This window comes from Teleopsis dalmanni, chromosome 2 (genome assembly GCF_002237135.1).
Source record: "Teleopsis dalmanni isolate 2A chromosome 2, ASM223713v2, whole genome shotgun sequence".
In the NCBI taxonomy this organism is placed as follows: domain Eukaryota; kingdom Metazoa; phylum Arthropoda; class Insecta; order Diptera; family Diopsidae; genus Teleopsis; species Teleopsis dalmanni.
In genome coordinates, this window is record NC_051847.1 from 97,583,301 (window position 1) to 97,609,446 (window position 26,146).

At 31.0% G+C, this 26,146-nt stretch overlaps 4 protein-coding genes across 4 annotated transcripts in view; 3 read left to right on the forward strand and 1 right to left on the reverse strand.

Annotated features, from left to right (window-relative positions):
* Window positions 1-4,098, reverse strand: part of LOC119675134 — a 24,944-nt gene extending 20,846 nt beyond the window's left edge. Inside the window, exons 1-2 of the mRNA XM_038086322.1 lie at window positions 3,890-4,098; window positions 133-3,742 (exon numbers count right to left, since the gene is read on the reverse strand). Coding sequence (XP_037942250.1) covers window positions 133-3,742; window positions 3,890-4,098 — 3,819 coding nt within the window. The remainder of the gene's footprint in view (window positions 1-132; window positions 3,743-3,889) is intronic.
* A 3,610-nt stretch (window positions 4,099-7,708) lies between these two features.
* Window positions 7,709-9,627, forward strand: LOC119677411 (anaphase-promoting complex subunit 13-like). The gene is made up of 3 exons (XM_038088747.1): window positions 7,709-7,823; window positions 9,324-9,470; window positions 9,537-9,627. Exons 1-3 carry the CDS (start codon window positions 7,812-7,814, stop codon window positions 9,618-9,620), a joined length of 243 nt encoding a protein of 80 aa, XP_037944675.1. The 5' UTR covers window positions 7,709-7,811; the 3' UTR covers window positions 9,621-9,627.
* Window positions 9,626-17,141, forward strand: LOC119677410 (putative 1-phosphatidylinositol 3-phosphate 5-kinase). Its single transcript, XM_038088746.1, has 12 exons — window positions 9,626-10,130; window positions 10,194-10,383; window positions 10,444-10,948; window positions 11,013-11,954; window positions 12,019-12,695; window positions 12,763-13,057; window positions 13,113-14,360; window positions 14,446-14,957; window positions 15,017-15,179; window positions 15,241-15,398; window positions 16,619-16,780; window positions 16,842-17,141. The coding sequence occupies exons 1-12, from the start codon at window positions 9,675-9,677 to the stop codon at window positions 17,027-17,029; spliced, it is 5,496 nt and encodes a 1,831-aa protein (XP_037944674.1). The 5' UTR covers window positions 9,626-9,674; the 3' UTR covers window positions 17,030-17,141.
* A 4,371-nt stretch (window positions 17,142-21,512) lies between these two features.
* Window positions 21,513-24,739, forward strand: LOC119675135. Its single transcript, XM_038086323.1, has 5 exons — window positions 21,513-21,517; window positions 22,686-22,735; window positions 22,800-22,895; window positions 23,011-23,233; window positions 23,317-24,739. The coding sequence occupies exons 1-5, from the start codon at window positions 21,513-21,515 to the stop codon at window positions 24,737-24,739; spliced, it is 1,797 nt and encodes a 598-aa protein (XP_037942251.1).
* The last annotated feature ends 1,407 nt before the right edge of the window (window positions 24,740-26,146 follow it).

Genomic DNA, 26,146 nt, shown 5'->3' on the forward strand with positions numbered 1-26,146 from the left:
TTGGCCACCGCAATGCATGTTTTCTTCGTGAATTTTCTTCATTAATAGCTTAACTATGCAGTCATTGTATGGGAGGAGCATTTGATGTTTAGCATTATATGTTAGATTTGATGCGTCTAATCTTCCTCCGACCCGAATTATATCATATTTATCTAAAAACGGAGTCAATGCAGCTAACGAGCTAGATGCTTTCACCAGTTTGCGATGCTTTAAATCAATTACCTCTTCCTTGAATTCAGTAGCCTGAATGCATTTCACGATGTACCTAAGTGATTCTTCTAACTCTTCCGGATGTAATTCATTGGTATGATTATTAAATTGAAGTCGCTTACTACGCCTTATGAACCGTAGCACATAACCAACAATGTGAAGCAATGTGTTAAAAGAATTTCTGTGGTTTACCTTGTATATCCATTCAGTATCATCTTCGGTTGCTGTTAGCATCATTTTCTGCGAAGTTTTTTTTAACTCGGCGTTGTCTGGCTGATTGCATAGGGCCTTATTGAATTCTTCTGGCCACATATCTTCACGACCATGTAAAAACATAGGACCATAGAACCATAAATTATGAGTTTGCAATTGAGATGGTTTGATGCCGCGTGAGAAGGCATCTGCTGGATTTAGTCTTGAACTTACATTTCGCCACTGACTTGGTGCGGATAAGTCTTGAATTGCCGCAGTCCTGTTTGCTACAAATTGTTGATGTTTTGCTGGCAATGAATTAATCCAGTAGAGTACAATTTCAGAATCAGTCCAGTAATATGATTCTGTCTTATGATTTAAATCGCCCTTTACCCTATTCATTAATGTGGCTCCTAGAAGAGCAGCGCACAATTCTAAGCGTGGAATGGTTTGCTTTTTGATTGGGGCGACCCGAGACTTAGAGCATAGCAGTCGATTGATCAAGCGTCCATCTTTCAGTGTTGCTCGAATGTATATAGCTGCTCCATAAGCCTTTTCGGAAGCGTCACAAAATGCATGGAGTTGCACCGATGAAGCAATCTGCTGTCCAAAAATATGCCTATCTATCTGAAAATGGTGCAATGACCTTAACTCGTCACAGAAATTAATCCATCTGGTATGTACTTCACTCGGCACAGCTTCGTCCCATGATAAGTTGAGTTGCCACAGATCTTGAATTAGTATTTTTGCTGTTACTAACACTGGACCCAAAATACCCAGGGGATCGAATATTTTTGCTAAACTAGAAGTCATCGATCTTTTTGTTATTCGCTTAGATGGGGTTAAATCAATCCTTATGCTGAATTTGTCACGCTTTGGTTGCCACGATAATCCTAATGTTTTGACTGATGCTTGGTCTTCATTGCTGAAATCTAAATCGACCTCTTGGTCCTCTTTTGCTATGTCTTGAAGCAGCAAAGGATTATTAGCACACCATTTTCGCAATTTGAAACCAGCTGATTCCAATAAATCGTGAAGTTGACGTTGTATTTCTAAAGCTGTGTCAAGACTATCTGATCCACTAAGACAATCGTCCACATAAAAATCATTTATAATTGCCAAGGCTCCAAGCGGGTATTTAGTTGATTTGTCTTTTGCTAGTTGCTGCAAACACTTCGTAGCCAGATATGGCGCTGACCTTGTGCCATAAGTTACTGTATTTAATTGGTAAAACTGCAATGGGTCGTTAGGCGATCTTCTCCACGCAATGATTTGGTATTTTCTATCATTTGGATGTATAAGGATTTGTCTATACATCTTTTCAATATCAGTGCAAAATGCAAATCTGGGGCATCTGAAACGAAGTAAAATGGAAAACAATTCACTCTGAATTTTTGGGCCTGTTAACAATATGTCATTTAATGATAACCCGTTGTTGGTCTTGCACGATGCGTCAAACACTACTCTCAATTTTGTTGAACTACTGGTAGGTCGAATTACACAATGATGTGGGATCAAATAATGTGATGTGATGTCCTCGATATGAATTTTGCTCATGTGGGCCAACTTTTCGTACTCATCCATAAATTCTACATACTGCTTCCAGACTGCTTCATCTTTGCTTAATCTTCTTTCTAGGGCATAAAATCGGTTTATCGCTGTGTTTTGAGAATCTCCGAGAATTGATGGATTTTGTTGAAACGGTAATCTCACAATAAATCGACCATGGTTTGTTTTTTGTACATTGTTTATAAAATGCGATTCGCACAACTCTTCTTGCTGAGTTAAGTTTTTATTTGTAGGTGATGCTTCATCGAGTTGCCAAAATTTCTCTATCACCTTTTCTATTTGTTCTTCATCGTCCGAGCAAATGCCGCATGTTTGCATCTGCACACCTAAATTGTTGTCAGTTATTTTTCCTATCACAATCCAGCCCAGTAACGTATTTTGCAATATTGGAAGATTATTGCCAATTTTAATCTGTCCGATCGACAGCAGTTCATGTGAGAATTCTGCCCCCAGTAAGAGATCAATATTACCCTTTTGGTGAAAGCAACGATCAGCCAACTTAATATTGCTCGGTATGTCCCAATTTGAAATGTCGAGCTGCATGCTCGGTTGATCAGACACGATACTTGGTAACACGTACGCTTCCACTCTTGCGGCATATTCATTGATTTTGGAACTAAAACCCAAATTTACTCGCCTTTGAGCATTTTGTTTCCTTTGTCCAATACCTTCGATGCATGCGGATACATTCATTGGATTTTCTCCTAGTTTTTTGATGAGTCTTTCCGTTACAAGATTTACTTGTGAACCGGAGTCTAATAATGCTCTACATTCAACCTTGATGCCTTTATTGCTTTGTATTATTACGCGTGCTGTTCCCAATACAACATAACCCTTGTTGTAATTGTTATAATTGGAGATCAGGCTTATTGACTTACTCGAATTTGTTATTTTATTTGGGTTAGTGCATGTTGCATCTTCCAGATGTAAAAGAGAATTGTGTTTTTTATTGCATATTTTACAATTGCCTGACGAGCATTCTCTTGCAAAATGGCCAAACTTTAAACAATTAATGCACAACCGCATTTGTTTAACTAACTGAAGTCTTTTAGTGGGAAGTTCTTGTATGAATGACTTGCACGTGTACAATGGGTGACGATCATTCTTGCATGCCGGACATAGTTTTTCGTAATTTGATCCTTCGTTTGTTGCAGCAACTACTCTCGATGTGTTTAAGACCTTTACGTTGAATCCTCTGCCAAAAGCCTCCAGTGACAGAAATCGGCTTTCAATAAACTGTAGAAGTTCTTCGAACGACACGAGTGAACGATTATCCTTTAGAGATTGTTCAAATGCTGTTTGAGTTCCTCTATCTAATTTCTTTAAAGTGAGGTGCACCAATATTGCATCCCATTCTTCTATTAGAATACCCTGTGCCTTTAAGCCCAAAATGCACTCCTTAGTGACATCATGCAGCGACTTCAAACCTGATGAAGTTTCCGCAGTTAAAGACGATTGGCTTAACAACTTGTTGAGTAACGCTGTAATGAGTAGACGTTTATTGTCGTATCGAGATCTTAAAATTTGCCATGCTGTGGCATAATTTTCTGTTGAAGCTGGCAAATGTTTGATTAGATTTTTCGGTTCACCGATTAAATTGGTGGTTAAATAAAACATTTTTTGCATTGGTTTAAATGGTTGCTCGTCAATGAGCTGTAAAAACAAATCGCGAAATTGTACCCACATTAATGGGTTTCCGTCAAAACTTGGAAGCGTAATTTGTGGCAATTTTACTGATTGCAATGTTACTGTATTTTCTGAGATACCATCACTAGAATTTAACAATTTTAGCCTTGATTTTATTAACATCAATTTATTGTGTAGTTTTGTTTCTATTTCAAAAAACACATCCCAACTGTAGTCCTTTACCGTGTCTGCAGTGGTGGAGTTCCATATTATATCATTGTTTTGTTCTAACTTGCTGAGATAATTTTCCAGCTGTGCCTGACTTGTCCTGTAAGCCACTTCTTGTTGTGGTTCTTCAAATGTTGATTCTATTTCCTTCATGGTCTTTTCAATGACGCGAATCAGCGCCCTTTGATTCCGTAACGGTTTTGTCACGTTTTTGTCTTCGGTCGACACCGGCTTGATCCCTTCTTGTTTCTTATCTCCTTCAATGGTTGCCATTTTTTACGTGAAAAATTAATACCTGTATGAAATTAACAGTTGGTACCAGATGAATTTTGACTGAATATAATTGATCACGTGTCTTAATGCAATCACGTTATGTGTACATGCACCAAATTCTTAGCTGCCGTAGATTACGCACCAAGTGATGATCCTGTTAATGCTGCAATCACGTCGGGGTCACCAAAATGATAAGAACGCGTTTGTTCTTATTAATTTCCAAGAAGTTATATCAAACTTCCAACACGCACATGCACGTGTTGGATGATATATTTTGTATGTATTAATTGTAAACTGCCGAGCACTTAAACTCGTAGTTTGCCTTAATTTTTGCAAAGCCCACGCCTCGAAACAAAACGTTTAACTGATCCAATAAATGCGTCGGTAGTTAGGTCACCATACTTATTTATTTTATATTACTAATATCGATTACTGTAGGGCGTAACGCTTTAATTTCAGTGTTTATGTCTTCATTAAAAATTGTGTTACTTTTAGTTTAAAATTGTAAATTGTATTTATTTTATTTCGTTGGTGCTTTTTAATTTTTAAATCTGTTTATGAAGTTTTGACCTCATCGCTGTTCATTATCTTCATTTCGTAATCATTGCCTACAAATTCAGAGAGGAAATTATGTTTGCCACGTCTGTAATACAAATATGTGGCTATTATTTCTTCAGGATCATAATGTATTGTTGGTTGTTATTTGACTAAGCCAGTAATTTTGTAGCTTTGTTTGTTTAACGTCATTGGATTGGATTCTCTGGATTCTCTGGATCTATTTCTTTTATTTGACCGAGAAACGGTGAATTTTCTCCAATGGCAGTACTAAATTTTTTACTATTGAAGTTTGTTGTTTGGAATTTATAATAATAATAATATAATAATAATATTTTTCAACTATAAAATAGATTTAGTATCTAAGTGCTGTTTTTAATATTTTTATTTAGGAGATATTGGAAAATGGGGAATGGATTGTTGACGTTTGGGTTCTTAAAGAACATTTAGTGACGTGTAATATTTCTAATATATATTTGTCATTGCGATTGTTGCGGCTGATTACAGCCACCTTCACAAATGAGCCTTCAAATGTTTTATGGTTTTTTTACAATATTCACAATGTGTGCTAAGTAACCTACGCTTTATTTTTCAAGACTGTTTCGTTTAAATCATTTGTTTTTCTATTGTTTGTAGTGCCACCTAGTGTAGAGTTTGTATGGCAGTTATATCTTTAGAAACTTTACAAACACGCCACAGCACTGCATTACCGACTAATATATGTTTAAGCAGATCACCTGTGCTTAAATTTATATAAGCTTGATTTATATTAACAATCTACTATATTGTTATTAATTTAAGTAACAGAATTATGTGATGTAATATATTACAATTTGCAAAGCCTATTTTTTTATTTTTTTTTTTTATTCTATTATAAATTAAATTATAAGTTTTATTTAAATTGTTATTAATTTATAAATTATAAATTAATAACAATTATATTGTTATTTATTAAAGTAATATAAATATTGTAATATATTACAATTTGCAAAGTCTATTTTTTTATTTTTCTTTTTTATTCTATTATAAATTGAATTATATATAATTATCAGTTCATGTATTCAGTAATTAATGCCGTGTGCGAGTTCGAACAAATTGAATTAAAATTAATTTCCTAGCGATTTTTTGCACTGCAGTTGTTTACACTTATTTATTATTTTTCTGTTGAAAGTTTTTAAATTTATTTATTAAACATCTTATAAAATTTTCATTATGATAATATCTATTTTATCTAATATTTATCTTATTTACCCTACTCGAAATTCTTGTAAATACCAACATAATTTACTAATTCTCTCAATTTAGCATCAATTTACTCAAACTCACACACGGCCTAAACTCATATACTCTGAATAGGTTATGTTCATTGACATTATACGTCGTATGTAAAGTTTAAATTATAGTGATTTAAAAACATGAACAGTATCCGTAATTTTATTGCAATTTAAAGAATGTAATTTAAAAACTATTGTAATCACGAATTTTGTCAATAAAATATTTGGTGTTTGATTAATGGCATTTTTTTGATGAGTATGTACAAAATTATATATAGCACATATACGATTTGATTGATGCTAGAGGTTGTAGAGCATTTAAAAACAAATATTTTAAATTTTAGTATTGTTCAGAAACAAATTATCATGGTGTTAAAGGATGGCCTCCAATATTGCATGTTCTACGGTATATGTAATTGTATGTTCACGCAATCTGATTGAGAAATATCAAAGACCAAAAAATAATAATAATAAATTTACATTATATTAAAAAAATATATTTTTAAAACGAAATTTTACAATTTTATAGCGCCGACTATACTATATCCAGGTTTCCTGTGGTTCACAAATGAGTTCTAAATTATTTAGTTATAAAATCTTTATTTAAAATTGATTAATATAAAATATATTATATTTTATATTTACCGAAAGTGCATATTTTATGGATCTGATCAAACCAAATTACACAAAACCCCTAGATAAGGCTCTAACATCGCAAATAGAATCTTCTATATAATAAATAAATAATTAGTCTTATAATACAAATATATTTGGACTATTGACAATGTTTGTAATTAAATAGTATTTAACTTATTTACCATTTTTTTGACATTGTAAAATAATTTACGATATAGAGATATTGACAGGTTTTTTTGGATATATAATCACCATTTCAAGCAAAATCTCGACAAAAAGATCACAAAGTATAGGCATAGCAAAATAATCAAATTAATATCATCACCAACAGCCTATCTGTTGGTCATATGGTCATTTGATTTCATTAAGCTTCGTTTGTATATGTTGAATCTTCTTGAAACAGTTTTCACAATTGTAACTTCAGTTTCCAAACTGAATTAGGTCAGCAATGTTCATGACTTAAGCACGACTTAAGTATTGAAACTTACGTGGTGAATTTAAAACGGCCTTTAGTGTTATAATTAGTATTAAGAAACTAACCAACAGTTGTTTATAATAAAAACCAAAATACTTCATTTAGTATAAAATAATACCAAAATTCGAATTATTTTCGAAATTGCCTGCAAATAAAATTTTGTGTTTTAATCAAGCGGTTAGAGTATAAACAAACATCTTTTAAAATAAATAATAACTGTAATAAGTATAAATTGTTTGTAAATTCCATAAATGTTTTTAATATAAGGAGTTCTCCTGATGAAGGCAAAAGCGAATTTGTCGAAATAGGTATAGAAATATACTAAAAACAATGATCGAAATAAAAGTTAAAATTCTGAAAAAACAAAAGCAACTTTAAAATCCTTCTAAAGTTTAACCAATTTAGAAATATTGTCTCTAATATCTTGCTAAAGTTTAGCCACTGTAGAAGTCGAGTTATATACTTCATTGTTAAATCGAAACTAGATGTAAAACTATCAATATCTGTTTTACAACACTGTGCGAAAGATATTCGAAGTTCGAAATCGAACACTTTCTGAACTAGGCAAAACAATCGCTTTGAACAGCTGTGAAGTAAAATTTAACATAATCGGTTTGGGCATTAAAGTGATTAATTCGTAAACGTAATTTGGCAGTGAGGTAATCAAAACATTTTTAATGGAATAAATAGAAAAGCACATATTAAAAAAATATTGTAAGCTCACCACATAAACGCACTTTGTGAAAAATCTTAGTTTATTCATTTTGGAAGTAATGGACAGTCAGGTAATTTACCACCGATTAGATATTTAGTTTCGCTAGTAATAAAAGATTAATTGGTTTAATTAAATATCTAAAAACGTAATCGTAGTAAATCAGACTATTTATTAGGCTTATAATTTTTATATATTAAGAAATGATTTGAGAATGAGTTTATTTTGTAAAACCAATATCAATACTTAAATTTATATATCTACCTATCTTATCGTTTGCATGCTTGGAACTTATTTTTAATAATAATTTGCATGCCTTTAGATAAAAGATAGAAAATATTAGTACTGATTTAATAATAGAAATATGACAAAATATTGTTGACGATAAAAAAATCACATTTTTATAGTTTTCTCTAGCAATAACGTAGTTAAAAAAAAAAAAAAAAAAAAACTTTTTTAAGTATGTCAAAAGGGGAACAAAGGTAAACAGAGAAACTAATTCTCACATTACTTACATAGGCAATTAGTAAAATATAAAATTTATTTGCATCATTAACACTTTGTGACGTCAAAATAAAAATTATCTCTATCAGCTTATTTTTGAAAACATTAGAAAAATGTGAATCTCTTATTAAAATTTTACTTTCACAATATTGAGTGTAAAAAAAACTCTAGTACATGAGACAGATTCTAAAAATTTCTTAGTCAAGAAACACATTTGGACAAATCTACGCCGACCACTTATTTTTCTTCTGCAAATATTTATTGAATTTAAAGCATAATCCCTACCTTATTTCGAAGCACTGAGAATAGAAATGCAGAAAGAAAGTCTGATCTAAAATATAATTTTGAAAATATTAAGATTTGTCTCAAAATATTACAATTTGTATTTTGAGACCCTTACATTATTAAAAAGAAATCCATTATTTTTATATCATATTTTGTCAGTATACTGAAATATTGAATTATTCTCCTAAAATGATGTATTGCGCAAATTTTACTTAGTTGAAGTAATTAAAATAAAAAAAGATATGGAAATACTGCAAGATATTCAATTAAGTTTATGTAAATTTAAGTCAAATTATTATTATTTCTTCTATTTATTTGAAATAATGAGGAATTTGTTTTCGTATTTTGAAAACAACAATCAAAATAATATACAAAGGCCGAATGTATAGATGACTTCAATTTTTTATTTAAATAAACAATTCATTTTAATCCTACATATATACATATAGTATTCCTACATACATAATATAAGTTGGATATTCAATGTTCAGTTCTAATCAAAGCTTACAGGTCTTTCCATATTTAAATACAAAATACCTATAAAGGAAAACATCTAAATTTCGTTTATAAACTTTAAATAAGTTTGATATTTGATTAATTAATTTATTCTATAATAAAAAAAAACATTTTCATCATCATTGTAAATTTTTTTTTATTTGTTCTATTTTAATAAGATAATATATTGTAAAATTGTGTTAAATATATTTATAGTTTAATTTTAAAATTTTAATAAAGTGTTTTAATCAAATTTGTGTCATTTTTTTTTTTTTTCGTTTCTTTGCAGGCACCAGCAGATGGTTACTTATTGGACATAGTTGATAATAAGTGGCGTGAAGAAGAATTACCCTTCGATCAAATTATTGTACCAGCTGAAAAGTTACCTGACCCAGAAGCAGATGGTGGTGATTCGCATTTAACTTTAAGTGAACAGGTATTAAATATTGCATTTGTGTGCCATTACATGCTAAATGCCTTAATTTTTATTGTCTTATTGAAGGAACAAAAATGGACCGATTTGGCCTTAGGAACTTTGGCACCAGAGTCTTCATTATGTGATCAATTAAATCTCACAACTATTTAAATTAATTGTATAATTCAAAAAATCATAAAAATAAAAATAACAATTAAAATTAAAATGAATCAACACCTACATTCCCCCACGAAACTCACAGAATTTGCTCGAGACTTTGAAGATGAACCTGAAACGATTTTCGGGCGGTTTGTAAATAAAATACAAAATGCATATAATCAAAGCTATAATACTGTTAACGAAGCTCCAATCTCAACACCAGTACAAGTCTCTAAGTCTGTTTTCTATGCGGACTCGAATGCTGCAAATACAGAAACTACAAATTTACCAAACCAGAATCCCGTTTCTGTAACTACATCTTCGAATACAACAATACCACGAACTTCCAAAAAACTTTCTTCGCAAGTTAGTAATGATCCCAGTACAAGTTCTGCAGCCAGTAGTAGCAATACTGATGATTGCGCTGCCAAAATAAGCGAGTTGCCCATTGAATCAAACGAAGGTCGTTCCTATGTAAATGTTTTAAAGCGAATAAGTAATATAGTTGCTTCAAAAAATAGTGTAAGTTATTAAGTGATATTATGCATCTTATTAACCTTTGTAACCAAATTGAAATATTTGTAGGATTTACGTAATTATAAAGACACCGATTTGCAGCGTTTTTGGATGCCAGATTCAAAGGCGAAGGAATGTTATGATTGTACACAAAAGTTTTCCACTTTTCGTCGTAAACATCACTGCAGATTATGTGGGCAAATCTTCTGTTCTAAGTGTTGTAATCAAGTAGTACCTGGAAAAATTATTAAATGTTCAGGTAAATTAGTTGTGTTGCAATTGTATTATGTAATTAGTCAGTTTAAATCATAACTTACAGGTGAACTGAAAGTTTGCAATTATTGTTCTAAAATAGTACTTAGTTACTTAAAATCACCTAATATAGCAGTCGATTTGCATTCTGACTTGCAAGCATTACAGCAAAATCTTTCGAATAAGTTAGAAGATGCAGAGGAAAGCTCCACTTTAAATGTTTCGGCAACTAATTCCGGTACAATTCGCAAAGCTTCATTTGGTTATCAAGAAGAGCGTTTAGCTATAAATCAAGCAAATATTCTTTCCTTCGACGACCGTAAAAACATACTACAACAGTGTAATTCGCTAATAACATTACATGAGGAAATGTATCAGCTGCTTCCAGCACAAAACTGTGGTGCTGATTTAATTGAATTCTTAATATCTAACAATAAATCTTCTAATAAAAGCCAGTCAATTGCAACACTGAGTGCTATGCTTGCAGCAGGCTTTCTTCAACCTATTGTACCTGATTCTGAGCAATCGGAGTTTGATGAACAGCTTCATTATAAGTTTTTACCATCAACAAGGTTTGTTTATTATCTTTTGTTTACATAAAAACACATTCAATTAAAACAAATTTAATTTAAATAGACAAAAAAGTGAACTAGCGCCATTTGGAGAATTTTCTGACATATCAAGTGCTTCTAGTCCACATTTTGAGGTGAATACTGAACCACGACCAATAAAATCAATTGACGTTTCTCAAAGTTTTCATGGTGTGCAGGATATGGAGCTGGAAAACTCAATGCGTTCAACAACAACAACATCAAAACTAATAGAATCCTATTGCGATCATGAGGAGCAATTACTAACTCAAATGCTACGTACTTACAAACTAGATTCACGTTGGATGGAGGTACTCACACCATTATGTAGTCGTGCGGCAAATCATTTTAAACCAGAATACTGTAGCAACGATCTAATGGATATACGGAATTATGTTAACTTTAAAAAAGTACCAGGAGGTAAAAGACAAGAATGTACAATTGTTGGCGGAGTCGTTTTTTCTAAAAATGTTGCACATAAAGATATGGCTACACGTGTAGATCAACCTCGTATTCTTTTATTGCAATGCCCCATTGTGTACGAGCGCATAGAGGGCAAGTTTGTTAGCATATCAACAGTATTATTGCAAGAAAAAGAATATCTTAGCAATATGTGCGCACGAATAATGAGTTTTAAGCCAAATGTAGTTTTAGTCCATAAAAATGTGGCAGGCATTGCACAAGATATATTACGATCTAAAGATATTACTTTGGTTTTGGATGTTAAACTTTCAGTAATGGAACGTTTGGCACGAACTCTGCAATGTGATATAGTTCCATCTATAGAATCAAATATAACAAAACCAAAGTTGGGACTTTGCGATGCCTTCTACATAAATAGTTATAGTGATGGCAGTGGTACAAGTAAAACTCTAATGTTCTTTGAAAAATTAAAGTGCCCACGTGGATATACTTGCTTACTACGCGGTGGCAACAACAAAGAACTAGCGTTAGTAAAAAAGGTCGCCTCATTTTTGGTTTATGCGAGGTAATTAAATTCATATTTTAAATGATTTGTTGAATATATATGTGCTTTATTTATATTGGAATAGATATAATTGGCGTCTAGAAATGTCATTTTTGCTTGATGAATATGCTCAGCCTTTGACACCCAAGCCACCTATTTTCGATTCAAAAGAACCAACTCCAGAAGATGAAAATGCTAACACTTGTATTATGAAAGATGATGAACCACAATTGCGTTCTGGGATATCAAAACAGATTAAAGAGCGAAAATCAGAAGACAAAATAATTACAGTTGTAACAGAAAATGTTTCGGATTTCACTGATCCCTTACGTTCTACGGCCATTATATCAGATAAAGCCTCACCAGATAATTCGGTTGGTGAACTAGCTGTTGAAACACGTTACGATAATCGGTTCCGCAATGGTTTAAGTTCAACAACCCTGTCTGTTAGTCCTTTTCTTACCTTTCCATTACCGTATCTTGAAACTGAACAAGGTAGGAATTGTTCATTACGTTCACTCTTTCCAACAGAACTATATTTCTCAAAACTGTGGTCAACTAACTGTGCTAGTAACTGCAATAATAATAATTTTAATCTGACGGAAAACACAGAAACTTTCAAAATGTGTAATGAATCGCTAATAAAACCACCGCATCCGTTTTTGGAAATGAAGATAACAGCACCAATAGAAAATCGTAAAATACAAACTTTATTGGCAGAATTTCGAGCTAATGGAAGTCGATATCCTATTAAGAAAAAAAGTAAGTTATAATTCATAATTCATATATTATTTAAAAAAGAAAAAAGTACAAAATAGCAATCTTCTAGAATTTAAGTTACTAAAACGTCGAGAATCTTACCAATGTCCGCAAAAAATTAGCGATGATCATGTGTACAAAGATGCTTTGGAGTTACAAAATCATCAACGCTTGCCTGTGCTTTTTTGTATGTTCTATTTTAATCCCAAAGCTGTTTCATCTTTTTGTACACCTCCAATATTACTTCATATGAAATTTTATGGTCAGCAGGACATAATGTTGGGACAATTTCTAGAGCGCTATTGTTCTCATTTCTCTTCCATATGTACTCGTTGTAACTTACCTGATTTGGGTCATGTGAGAAGGTAATTGAGAACAAATAATAATTATTAAATAAATTATTAAGAATATAAATTATAGATATGTACATTCCATGGGATCTGTAGAGGTATTTCTTACTGAAGACAGTATGAAAACTGATCCAAATCGTATTTATTTTTCTGCTTGGTGTACAAAATGTAAAGAAGTAACACCAAATGTTCCATTATCTGATAATACTAAATACCTATCTTTTGCGAAATATTTGGAGTTGCGTTTTCATGGTCACGCGTACAAAAAACGACCACTAGAGTCAAATAATGAAAACTTGGAGTTAAGTCCCAAATGTGAACATTCTATTCATCGCGATTATATTCATTGCTTCAGCTATCGAGGAGTATGTGCAAAATTTCAGTATACTTCCATTGAAGCCTGGGAAATTGGACTTCCTGCACTATTAATGAATGTAACATACCCAAGAAATTTTGACCATTTTAAAACGCTTGAAGAAATAAAAGGTTTTTCAATGAAAGGTCATGAAATATATACCAGAATTCACGAACGCATTGCTGACTTAGCTATTGACGATGAAAATTCGCCACTAGTAGCAATCTTTAAAACTGAGCTTAGTAAGGATCAATTTAAATTCAAACAACAAGTGGAGATTGTACAAACACTACTTACAGATCCCAAAGCTAATGCTCACGATATTAATGACTCTTTACTTATGTCAAAACGCATATTGGCAGAAAGCATAGATTTATGGGACCCACGTTTACAAGAAATAACAATTGCTCAAAAATCGGCGACGAAACAACAGAATATAGATGCAAGCACCATTTGCACAGAAGATTTACGACCAAATCAATTAGATATTTCGCCAACCATTCCTGATGTCAGCATACCTCCTACTGAAATAGGCTGTGAGAAATTATCACAATTAGGTGATAATAACGACGCAGACAATAATGCTAATCAGTCAAGTGTTGACAAGAAAAATTTAGTAGATCAGTTGGCAATATCCACGGCATCCTCTGATAAAAAAACAATTAAACAAATTTTAAGTCAACTATTGCCTTCAGTACCGCATGCTTCAAATTTGGAATCACCATTTACTTCTCAAGAACATTATGTATTACCCTTAGGAGCGTTTCCAATATTAGTTCATGAACAAGATTTAAGTTCTGTAATTGCATATTCCCTAACTTCTTCTGATTACCTACGGTTAATTAACAATTCAAATGGTTTGATATATGAAAACAATGACTCAGAGGCCAATATTGCAACAGGTGGAAATTGTGGCACAGGAAATCAATCAAGTCCAAATACTAAGAGAAAGTCACAAGAAAGGTAATGTAGTTGTATTAGAAGAATTATTTGTAAGTTTTTAATTATTACCTATATATATTTTGGTTGTCTAATTTCTAAAAATCAGCGGATCAGTGTATATTTGTCAAGAGCGTGATGAAAATGTGAAAGAAAATATACCAAAAGTGCATAACAGTCATACAAACTCAAATAGCTCATCACACTGCAATGATGAAGAACGCAAGAATCCCAAGCATAATTCGGAAATAGACATAACATTTCAGGAGCACAACACACAATTTTCTTGTAAAATATATTTTCCCAGGGAGTTTGATTTGTTGCGCGCGAAGACGTTTAAAGTTCCAAAATTAGAAAAATCACTTTATAAAGAACTCGAACAAAGTAAAAAACGTGAGGAACTGAAAGTATCACAGAGTAGAAGTGGACCAGAAATAGAGTTAGTGCGAAAGCCAAGCGATGCATGTAAGAGCCTAAATACCAACCCCAACAAAGATGATAAATTCTTATTGCAAACAGAAGTAGAGTTGTCTCGTAACGCGTTTGCACGTTCTTTATGCAGTAGCGTTCAGTGGGAAGCAAGAGGCGGTAAATCAGGATCCAAATTCTGTAAAACTTTAGGTATATTTTTAAAAATTTATAACTGAAAGTATAGTAAAGAGATATTTATCATTTTTAAGATGACCGATTTGTGTTGAAGGAAATGTCGAAAACCGATATAAATATTTTCGAAAATTTTGCACCAAATTATTTTGAATACATAGCAAAGTGTCAACAGCAAAATCATCCAACGCTGTTAGCTAAAATTTTTGGAGTCTATAAAGTTAGCGTTAAGAAGAAGGAGTAAGGATTATTAATAATTAATTTATTTTTTTTCTCATTCTTAATTATTTTAAATTTAAAGCTCCTATCAAGAGAAAACTTTACTCGTAATGGAAAACCTATTTTATGGTTGTGATATAAAAAGCAAGTTTGATTTAAAAGGATCCGAAAGAAATCGATTGGTGGATCCGTCAAATAAAACTGGAGAAACTGTGCTGCTTGATGAAAATTTTGTGCAAAGTTAGTATGATATTAATAAGTAATCTAAATGTTCAAATCTTTAAATATATAAATGTACCTTAGTTAAATATATATACATAAAATGTTTTTATATGTATGTACAAATGTATATACAAACATAACTATTTATGTTCATATTTATTTATGTTCTAAACCCTTAACCTTCCTTTTTTGTGGTAATTCCACGTAGTATATTTTATTTTTAAAAAAAACTTTACATAGTCTATTATGTCTCTAATAAAACTTTTATTATTGTAATTGCTAATTTGTGGTAAGAATAAAAAAGAAACGGGTTTGAGAGCAGTATATAGGAACAAACCCTATAATATGTATTAGTGCTTCAAAGAGTTCAAGTATTATGATTTAGCTTGGGATTCATCAAATTTAAAAATTTAAATTAACATTTTACATCCACTAGTTTCTTTATACATTTATTAGTAGATCGAATAATTTTATTTATTAGATCGAATAATAAATAATACTTAAATATTTATAAATATATAGAATTTTACCTTTAAAATCATGAATATGGTTACCTTTTCTTGGCTTTGTGACGTTTCATATTCAGATTTATTTATATACACTTATTACTAATAGTAAATTAGTACTTATTACTAATAGTAAATTACTTTTATTTTTGATAAAATTGACATCCCAATTCAATCTAGATATGAATGTTGATTCTTCCTCACTTGGGTATGTAGACAAAGAACTGTTAAACACTACCGTTAAACATTCCACGATTGAAAGGGTAGTATGACGATATAGGTTGTCTGTCGTTATGTTTATTAGTTGCTACACTACCCAGGAAGTTTAAAACTAATTGCTATATTAAACAAAATTTTTGGTGCCTCGATGCATATGAAGTTCATTAATTAAGGAATTGTTTTCGAATAATATATAGCGTAGATATAAAAAATAATCTATATAAGCTTACTCTATTAATAAGCTTGAAAATGACAATTCGTAGAATCTCATGGTTTGGTAAAATTTAAATAAGGTAAATTCGTACAAGTGGACAATTTACAAGTTATATTGCGGTTTAAGGACGTAGAAAACAATTTTTGTAGTCAATTTGCTTCAGGTCACGAAAGTAAATTCGAATATGTAGTTGCTATACTAAACCACATACATATATTATGGATAGTATTAAAATTTTAACAAAATTAAATCTAGATCTATTTTTTAACTATAAGTCTTAATATTTATAATACTTTCAGTGTCTTGGTCAAAACCTCTGTATGTGCTTTCACATAGCAAAGCTGTACTGAAAGATGCCATTAATCGGGATTCCACATTTTTGGGAAAGAATTATGTAATGGACTATTCACTCTTAGTCGGTTTAGATAACAACAATGGGTTACTTGTATTAGGTATAATAGGTAAATTTGAAAACAATTACTGTGTATACAAACTTGTTCTCATATCAGTTATCTTTAATAGATTACATCCGCACATACACTTTTGACAAAAAAGTCGAATCGTTTGTGAAACAAAAAATGACACTCGGCAGCACTGGAAAATTACCTACAGTTATACCACCTGAACAATACAAACAACGTTTTGCAGATGCTATGGATCGTTATTTCTACACAGTTCCCGATCGTTGGGAAGGTCTATCGAAAATTTGATATTTAAATAATTTCTAAAAACGTGGAAATTTAAAATGAAAAGATATTTGTTTACTCAATTATGTTTTTAACTGTTTGAATTATGTTTCTTATATGTATTTATTAAGTGCACATGAACTCATTTTATTTTTAAAGAATATTTAACTAAAATATAAAATTTTTATTGATATTTTTATTCCTGATTTTTGAATTAAAAATAAATATGAAATAGCTTTTATAATAAAAACCATAACCAACGAGGAAATAAGTGTGTCTGCCCTAACTGCAGCTCTACCCCCCATGACATCGGCCATCTGTTCTCTTGTTCCTGTTTCCTCTACGTACACAACTCGTAGTCCACTTGACCTTTGGACTCACTCTAGGTTTCTGCGGCTGATCCCGGGTTGATTTCAATTATTATCCTTCCCACCTTTCCTCCTACAAACACCACCCTTTCACATCCCAATCCATGTATTCGTCTTGTAATCCTTACATGTTATCTGCTTTTCAGATACTGGCGGGTTACAACAACAACAACAACAACAGGAAACAAGTGTCGTTAGTGGAATCACAACTATTTCTCTGCCAATCACCCTCATTTGCAATCAAAGCGGAGTTTAAGGAAATGTGGTATAGAACTATAAATTAATTTGCACAATTACTTATTTATTTACGAATGTTCTGATAATAATTAAGTATTCCAATTTCGAACCATATAAATGTGTAACGAGCGACGGTTTCCGGCTCTGAATTATTTTACCCTTGACCTGAAAGCAGGTCGACTGCGTATGCCCATGAAAACTATGAGCATCAACTGAATGGCGTGTTTATTACAAAACAAGAGAAAATGATGGTTCGAAACAACAAGTAAATAACTCGATAACTGGAAATAGTGAGTGAGAGGAATGTAATAAACCAATAAAATTTTATTTACAGAACTATTTCGTTTCTGACAAAATTTCGTAATGTTATTTTAAAAACACATTGTACATACCATACCTTCACATACAGTTACAGTTTTAATATTTTTTTATATTTTAAAACATTTATTCATTTATTTGAATTTAATTCAAGTTTTTTGGGGTCATTGCGTGTGAGATAAGTGAAATTCTTAAGGAATAATTGTGAGCGCACCTTTTAACGTGCATGCACACATAAACTCAAACGGAAATGCAAAACTGAGGAGTTTGTTGCCTCCGACCGAGAATGATAGTAAAGACTTCAAAATGATAGAACAGCAAACGTAGAAACGAATTAGGTTAATTCCAATGAAGAATGAATAATAAATTCGTTTTGGAGGTAACTTGAAGAGTTTGTGCTTGAATAAATTTAAAATGAAGTGTGTTTTTAAAAGCTTTATAAAAGTAATTTGAATTTCATAATTGAAATATGAAACAAATCGTTATATTTAAAAACTTCGACGTATCAGCATGACACAATTACCGAATACTATCAATTTTTTTGACTAACGACATTTAATCGTTCATAATTTTAATTCCATTAATTCTATCAACTTTTTTAACTAACTTAAATGTCGTTCACAGTTTTAACAATAAATTAACTAAGAATCTAAGAAATACTTTTCTGATTTTATTTACCCGTTGTATATATATTTCTTACTCTACTTCTAATTTATTAAACCAACTCTATAAAAATTCTCCAAGGTAATATATAGTAAAATCAAAACTAATTCCACACTTAGATCTATTATAAGAAAACGTCTGCATAAAATCATTTAGAGCGTGATCTTTAAAACTTGGCGTCCTAGGCAAAAGCAAATTTCAACCTTGAGATCAGCAGTCAAAACTCCATTGGAAACTATCATCAGTTGCTCAGATTAGGAAGTTAAACGAAATCTGTATCTTGGGTAATTGAACTTTATCTATTTATTTATAAATAATTTTATTTTACAAATTTATAATTATGGAAATAATTCTTGTATTTAATTATTCGTAAATAATTTTTTGTGCCCTGCCAAATTTGAAGCTCAGAGTCAGCGTGTCCTTAACCAACTGACCCAAAACCGTACTTGACTTGTACGTTCGCACCTTTTTCTGGAGTTTTGTTAATTTGCTGTGAAAGTTCATTAATAAATTCACTTGCTGTGTTTATATTAGAACGAAATCATAAACCAGCTGTAGAATCATTAAATTAATTAATCATATTTTTATTTTTACTTGTTAAATTTCAATACTATTCCGTTTGTAGAAGCATAACAAATAAAATTTTATTTTCCAATTAAAAATTTTGTCTAACGCCCAAAAAACGTAGTAAAGAGTAAAATAAGTAGAACATAAAAAACAATCAAAATCCTTTCAAGTTGATGTTATTGGTTCAATCAGCTTTTTGAAGCTGCCTTAGATCTTGAAAAATTGTGTGGAAGTATAGATTGTCTATATCAAATAGAAATATGAAATATAGAAGCATAGAAGCGCGCGCGCACTGAAGGCTTAAATTATTAAAGCTTCACCTGACTAAGTATTAAACTTATACGAGGCATATATGAAAGGAGTGTACTCACAAATGACGCCAACTATTCGACCACATATACCTACATCTAAATAGGCACATATTCTCATGTCAAGCTCACTCATTTCTCTTCGTGTCGCGTTAGGATTTAGTTCAGTTTTACACCTGACGCGATTCAGTCGTAAATTCATTGTACAAATTTTAATAAATTTTACGCGAAGTGTTTTTAAATCGTGTACGCTACAGTCGATCAACATAAAGGCTTAGACTAGACACTGATGTTATACTCGAATTATTATTTTAGTTTCGCTTTGAAACGGAATGCTTTGAGTCTTCGAGATAAATTTATTTAAGTTATTTAAAACATATTTAAAGATCTGCAAGTCAGCATTATTTTATACATAATCTAAAAAGTATTGAAAAGGAAATATGACTGTGAATTGGAATAATAAAAAACGGTAGGAATGTTGTATAATTAATAAAACTAATATAATTTATTTATATACATATGTATGAGAATATTATTTATTTCGTATATGAATAATTAGTTCCATTTTGTATATAATAGTATCAAAAGAGTTGTAAGCCAATAAAATTACTTCTGTTTTAAAATTAAGTATAGATTTCTATGACTTATGGCTAGCTTAACAATAAGCTGTCAGTTATCGTTTTATCTATTTATCTATTACACAAAGTTTTTCTAATATATTTTCATTATTCTTTAGTTAAAAGTATAACGAACTTTTTCATTGTATATTCATTGTATGTATTTGCACTAAGTTTGGCATTGACTGATTGCATAAACTAAGTGAAGAGGTTTATTTCGTAATTGATATTCATAATTCAAGTAAACTATTGCCGTGCTTTTTTTATAACGCTATATACTATACTATATAACGCTATACTATACGCTATGCTATACTATTTTATTTATATAAATACATTTTTTATTTGAGATATTTGGATATTCTCGGAAAAGTTGCGAGAATTTGTGTTTATTTATTTTTGTAAAATTCCAATGTTACCGAGACATAAGGACTTTTTTTTTTTGTATTCGGTAAAACATCAGCTGATTCTTATTATTATAAAGTATTGCACAAAACTTTATTGAATTTAAAAATTAGTGTTTGATCAAAATAATGAATAAAGAAATATAAATAAAAATAAATAGTTAAATAAAGTTTACTTTATTTAACTTCAATTTATCTGTAATTTTTTGCTTTTATTTAAGTCAGTTGAATTTTACGACTATACCGAAAAGAATAAAGGACATGTGAATGTAACACGTCTATCAATTTACGACGTTACACAATACGCAATTACCGAGCTATGTCTGCTTTATGTTAAGAATTTTGAATGAATATATGTAAATATTTAATTAACCGATACAATTTAAGAAGTTTTGATTCGGTTCTATTTTTTGGAAAATATATAAAGATAGATGAGTCGAACACAGTTTATAGATTTTAGAAAAATATCAATTTTTTTATCGTTATGTTTTGAAAAATTATTATCCACCTTACATATTTACGATTGGAGCTAGGCATATTTCACATTTCATAATAACACACTATATGTCTACTAAAACAGGAAATGGTTAATAATATAGAGTATAGATGATTTTTATAGACCACTACTATGATAATCTTTGTGACATTTCTAGAAACCTCAAAAGAATTGTAAGCACAAAAAAAAATTTAATGAATCTCTTAAAAAAAAGCTAACTACAAACTAAACCTGTTTCTAGAATTCGGGAAGCACCCCTAACTTATGTTCGCACTATATTAAATATTTACCAAAATATTCACCAACTTTAGACATGCAGTATAGAAACATAGTAAAGCATAAATGTCACACTTACCGCTCGGAACAGTTGTACTTAACTGGGTCACTACGTCACGTGCCTTACTTTTCTAAAGTATTAGAATATATTCCTGATTAGTTTGCTGACCTTGATGCTATATTTGTGTGAACTCTTAGTGAAAGAACAAAATAAACAACAACAAAGCTTAAAGTAAACTTTTCGAGAAAAATAATGGGGTGTGTCGCCATATGTTAGTAGGAATGAACTTCATTCCTTAAGCAAATGAAATGCCATTTAACCATTTTGCATACAATTACGGTAGGAAAAGTGCGGCACGCAAACTTCGTTAGCAATTAAAATTCAAGTCAGATTTGTAAAGGTTTAAATGATTATAATCTTTAAGACAGAGAGAGAATAATGCAACTTGCAAAAATAAATTGAGGTATTTTCAGTTTAGTTCAAGGCTGCACTTATATTACTTTGGGACCGAGCATTGTCATCAGGTTAGATTCTTACTCTTACCATACATGGTTCATGGAATATATGAGAAATAACTGAATAAAAATGTTAAAAATATCTTTAACGTTTTAATTATAAAAAAAAATATAAATAAATGTATTATTTTGGTCAACAAACTGAAAACATATAAGGAGGTCTGGAGTCCAATACCTACTGAGCTTAACTCTAAGCTAATATATTTAGATAAGAATATTTGCTTACCAAAGTAATTTCTCCTAGAAGACTAGAAAAAGCTTTATGAGTAGCTCTGACTTAAAGGTTTAAAGTAGTTTGGTCAACAAACTGAAAACATATAAAGAGGTCCAGAGTCCAATACCTACTGAGCTTAACTCTAAGCTAATATATTTAGATCAGAAATTACCAAATTAATTTCTCCTAAAAGACTAGAAAATGCTTTATGAGTAGCCGTGACATAAAGGTTTCTATTATTTAAGCGACCATATGAGTTTCTGAAAAGTAAGTTAATTAGTGCTTGAATGAAAACTTAGTTTTAAGAGATATATTATAAAACTATGAATAATTTTATATGCTGTCCCAATTTCATTATATTTTTAATGTATTATTTTTACTCATCAATTATGTATTTACTGTTTATATCCATGATTGTGCGAGTATTTACTGTTCAGGAATTTGTAAAAATCCCATTAACTTTTTATGTTCCCTGGCAATGGAAGAAAAATTATTTCACTGGTGACCTTTTTTCAACAATAAAGAAATTATTTACTTGATATTTCGCTGGCAAGGAGCAATGCCAAGGCGACCATTGCTATTTAGTTTGTTTCTGTATTCTAGTAATTTCAGAAGAGCTTATATGCAGAAATTTTCAAGAACATAACTTTTAACTGTTTCTAGTGAATATATTTATATTTTAAATAAACATTTTAGTGGCAGTTTCGATTGGAATTGTTCAGTTTCGGAGCCAGATCTAACAAGGGGTAAACTCTTTATATTATTAGCCATGAAATATATATGACATAATTTATGTTACAACAAATTTAGATACAAAAAAATTCGAAAACCGTTTCGCTATTAAACATCCATTTGAATACATTTCTGTGGACGATTTAAAATTTTTCAGACGTAAAAGACCGCCAGGTATGTCGTTAAAACAAACATCAAAATAATATTTAATATCTACTATTAATATCAAATATTACGAATATTTATAAGAGTAAATGTTTTTTTCTCATATATGTTTAAAAATGTTCAGACTTACACACCAAAAGTGGAATCTGTCTTTTCAATATCGACGAACCACCTATTTCGTTCGGTTCACTTAAAACAGAATACAGAAAAAATTTTGAGCATTTCCAATTAACAGACCGACCAGGTCTTTCTAGACGTGCCACTTCATTATATTTAGAAGGTTTTATGCATCATAAGTCAGAACACCAGGAGCAATACCACTGGTTTAAGCCAGAAGATTGGCAAAGGTTGGTGTTGTCGAAACTAAAATTAATTTATACTTTATACTTTATATATTGTTTTATATATTTAAAACAAAAATTATTTTTAGTTGCCGCTCTTATCCCATACGTATGCCAGAAAACTTACAAGTTGGTGGAGTGACGAATATGGATCCTGAACATCGTTCTTCTTACATAACTTATCCTATGGTAGATCGCACTGCCAAAATATTGCCACGAGAAATGTTTCGTATCGAAGCAGATCCTATTGTTAAACATTCAATTAACACTGACCACTCCCAAAATAAAATGAGTAAAATGAAGGACAATAAGTCTTTTGAGAATGAAAATAAAAATGAACGTACAGTGGAAGATGAACAACAATTTTATCCCCAACAACATATAGAACAAACTAAAAGAACAATTACTCCATCAGAATATAAAAGACAGTATATACAGTATCCAATTGAAAAAGCCCATTCAATACCACAAATAACTCATATTAAAATGCACGGTAAGTTTTATGGTGTGCCAGAGTATCAAGACAGCTTCAAAATGTACGCAAACTATTCAAAAAGTGCACCAATTAAAAAAATAGATAACTTAAATGTATCTGGTGCCGAAGATATGAAAAACGTGGATTTCAATGTAAGTCAACCTGAATATCGAGAACAATATTGCAACCCTCCTAAGAATATTTGCAAAGAAAAGCTACTCAAAACCGGTGATCATTTGCGACCACTTGGAGAGTTCACTAAAGACGTGCCCGAATATCATGAAAGTTTTCAAGATCCACAGGTAAAGGACATACCAGAACGTGGTAAATGTCGTGAACCATATTTACGACTCAAGGGAAAGATCGAATTTAATCCAGAATACCGCAATACCTACTTAGACTTTCCACGTTCCCGACCAATCACCAAAAAGCCAACATCATCCTTTCGCCTGCCTATCTCGAATACAATAACTACCGTAGGAACGAAGACTTCAATGCACTCACCGAAGTATAAAAATAAATCAAACTCACCTAAACATCAAATCAGTGAGGATATTGACCTCAAAACTGATATAACTTTCACACCTGAATATAGGCGAGCACACTACAACTATCAGTTACGCGAGCGAACGCCTGCAGTTGTTACAGGTAACTCCAAGAAATACATACCACCAAAATATGCAACCAAAAAATATACGACGACCTCAACGATTGAAGGAAAAGACATTCAAAAGAAACGTAGTAATCGGTGTCGTCAAACTTCCCTAATAGATGGACACAAACTGCCGAACGAAAGTAACTTTTTTGAAAATGTCGGGGTGAGTGTAAAAAATGCAGCCCAATTCGGAAGACGTGCGTCAGTGTTGAGAAATGCATCTAACTGCCGTGGAAATTCCACAATTATCGAGGGAAATCCAAAGTATATTACTAAATGTCCAAAGAGCAAGTACAGTCCAGATAACCAAGACTCTTTTGTTGTTCTTAATGAACCTTGTAAAGGATCAAATTGGATGAAAAAGTCATGGTACGAGTCATAAAACTTTTTATATATTATATAATAAAATCAAATAAATATTTACAAATTAAAATTTTGCAAAATAAAAATAAAAATTTTGAAGACAAGAGGTTTAAATTTTATCCAATTTTTATTTGGTATTTTTTAGCATTAAAATTTTAACTTTAATTTTTACTTAATTTAATTAATTGTAAAATTTTTCTGTTGTTTTGCTGCATTACTCCATATGCGTTTTGATTAAAATCGAATCCTTCGATTCCCTTTAAAATTTATGTACTAAACTGTCCTAGATAGTCAGATAGGAGTGTCAGGGATACATTCTAAATATCTGTACAAACCGATGCATCATGCAAATATTTTCGTATTCATCATTTTATTATAAGATTAGATGATTCAACAGCACATAACTATATGCAAGTGTCTGCTCTTAAATAAAAAAAAACTAGTAATCTCCTCAAAATATTGATAGGAAATCACCCTTATATACTAAATTTTCCCGTCACTGCTTAGAAAATTATGCATAAAAATAAAACTTTCTCCAAAATACTTTTTGTCACTACTATTCCTTGTCACTATCCAGTTAATGTGTAACAGGTTTTGCGTCTACAAAATCTTCTAGAATCCAGGAATGTAGAAAGTCTTCCTTGGGTACTTTAGATTTGATTAAAAGGTCCGGAAATTTTTAAGAGGTGTGATATTTATATGGTAGTACAAGGGATCACTAGACCTAAATGAATCCCGTTACAATAAAATCAAGCACATTTATGGACTTCGTTAATTGGTATTCAATACAATTTTATAAAAGACCAGTAACAATGTAATTTATATAAGTTATTTATTCTAGTTTACGATTCAGTGGCAGCATGAGATCTCTTAAAGCCGGATGACAAAATATTTCGTATTTTGTTTAATAATATTAAAAACTTTGATGTTTTCAATATTATCTATAACAGCTGACGTTATAATTTAATTTTGTTGGTGGTAAGCAACAGCGGATGAATTCGTTTCTTAAGATTTAAATTATATATAAGGTAAACTCAAATAACAATTTAATATCATATCCAGTATCTTCAACATTGTATGAAATTTATGTTGTATGATGTATGTAATGGATGAAGCTGATTTCATACAAACAGTTTTTAAACGATGTGATTGTTTTTAAATAAATTCCAACAAATTTATAATAAAGATTATTGACTGGACTTTAGAAAATATATATTTTCGTATATCATTAATAAATATATACAACATTAAATCCCTGTGTCCGACTTTTATATTACATGTATGAAACGTGATCGAAATCAAAATAAAAAACTTTGAATATAAAAACTTGTGATCTGTGAATAACTCACTCTCTCTGACACTTCACAAACGTCAAAGAGGTTTTTAAAACAACACTCTATCAAACTTAAATAATATTGACAGTTGC

Coding starts and splice junctions, on each gene's coding strand:
- LOC119677411 (XM_038088747.1), top strand. Junction 9,471..9,536: donor ATTTAACTTTAAGTGAACAG/GTATTAAATATT, acceptor GTCTTATTGAAG/GAACAAAAATGGACCGATTT.
- LOC119675135 (XM_038086323.1), top strand. Junction 22,736..22,799: donor GGAGCCAGATCTAACAAGGG/GTAAACTCTTTA, acceptor CAACAAATTTAG/ATACAAAAAAATTCGAAAAC. Junction 23,234..23,316: donor AAGCCAGAAGATTGGCAAAG/GTTGGTGTTGTC, acceptor AATTATTTTTAG/TTGCCGCTCTTATCCCATAC.
- LOC119677410 (XM_038088746.1), top strand. CDS start 9,675: ATGAATCAACACCTACATTCCCCCACGAAACTCACAGAATTTGCTCGA. Junction 13,058..13,112: donor GATTTGGGTCATGTGAGAAG/GTAATTGAGAAC, acceptor TATAAATTATAG/ATATGTACATTCCATGGGAT. Junction 15,399..16,618: donor TGATGAAAATTTTGTGCAAA/GTTAGTATGATA, acceptor TAATACTTTCAG/TGTCTTGGTCAAAACCTCTG.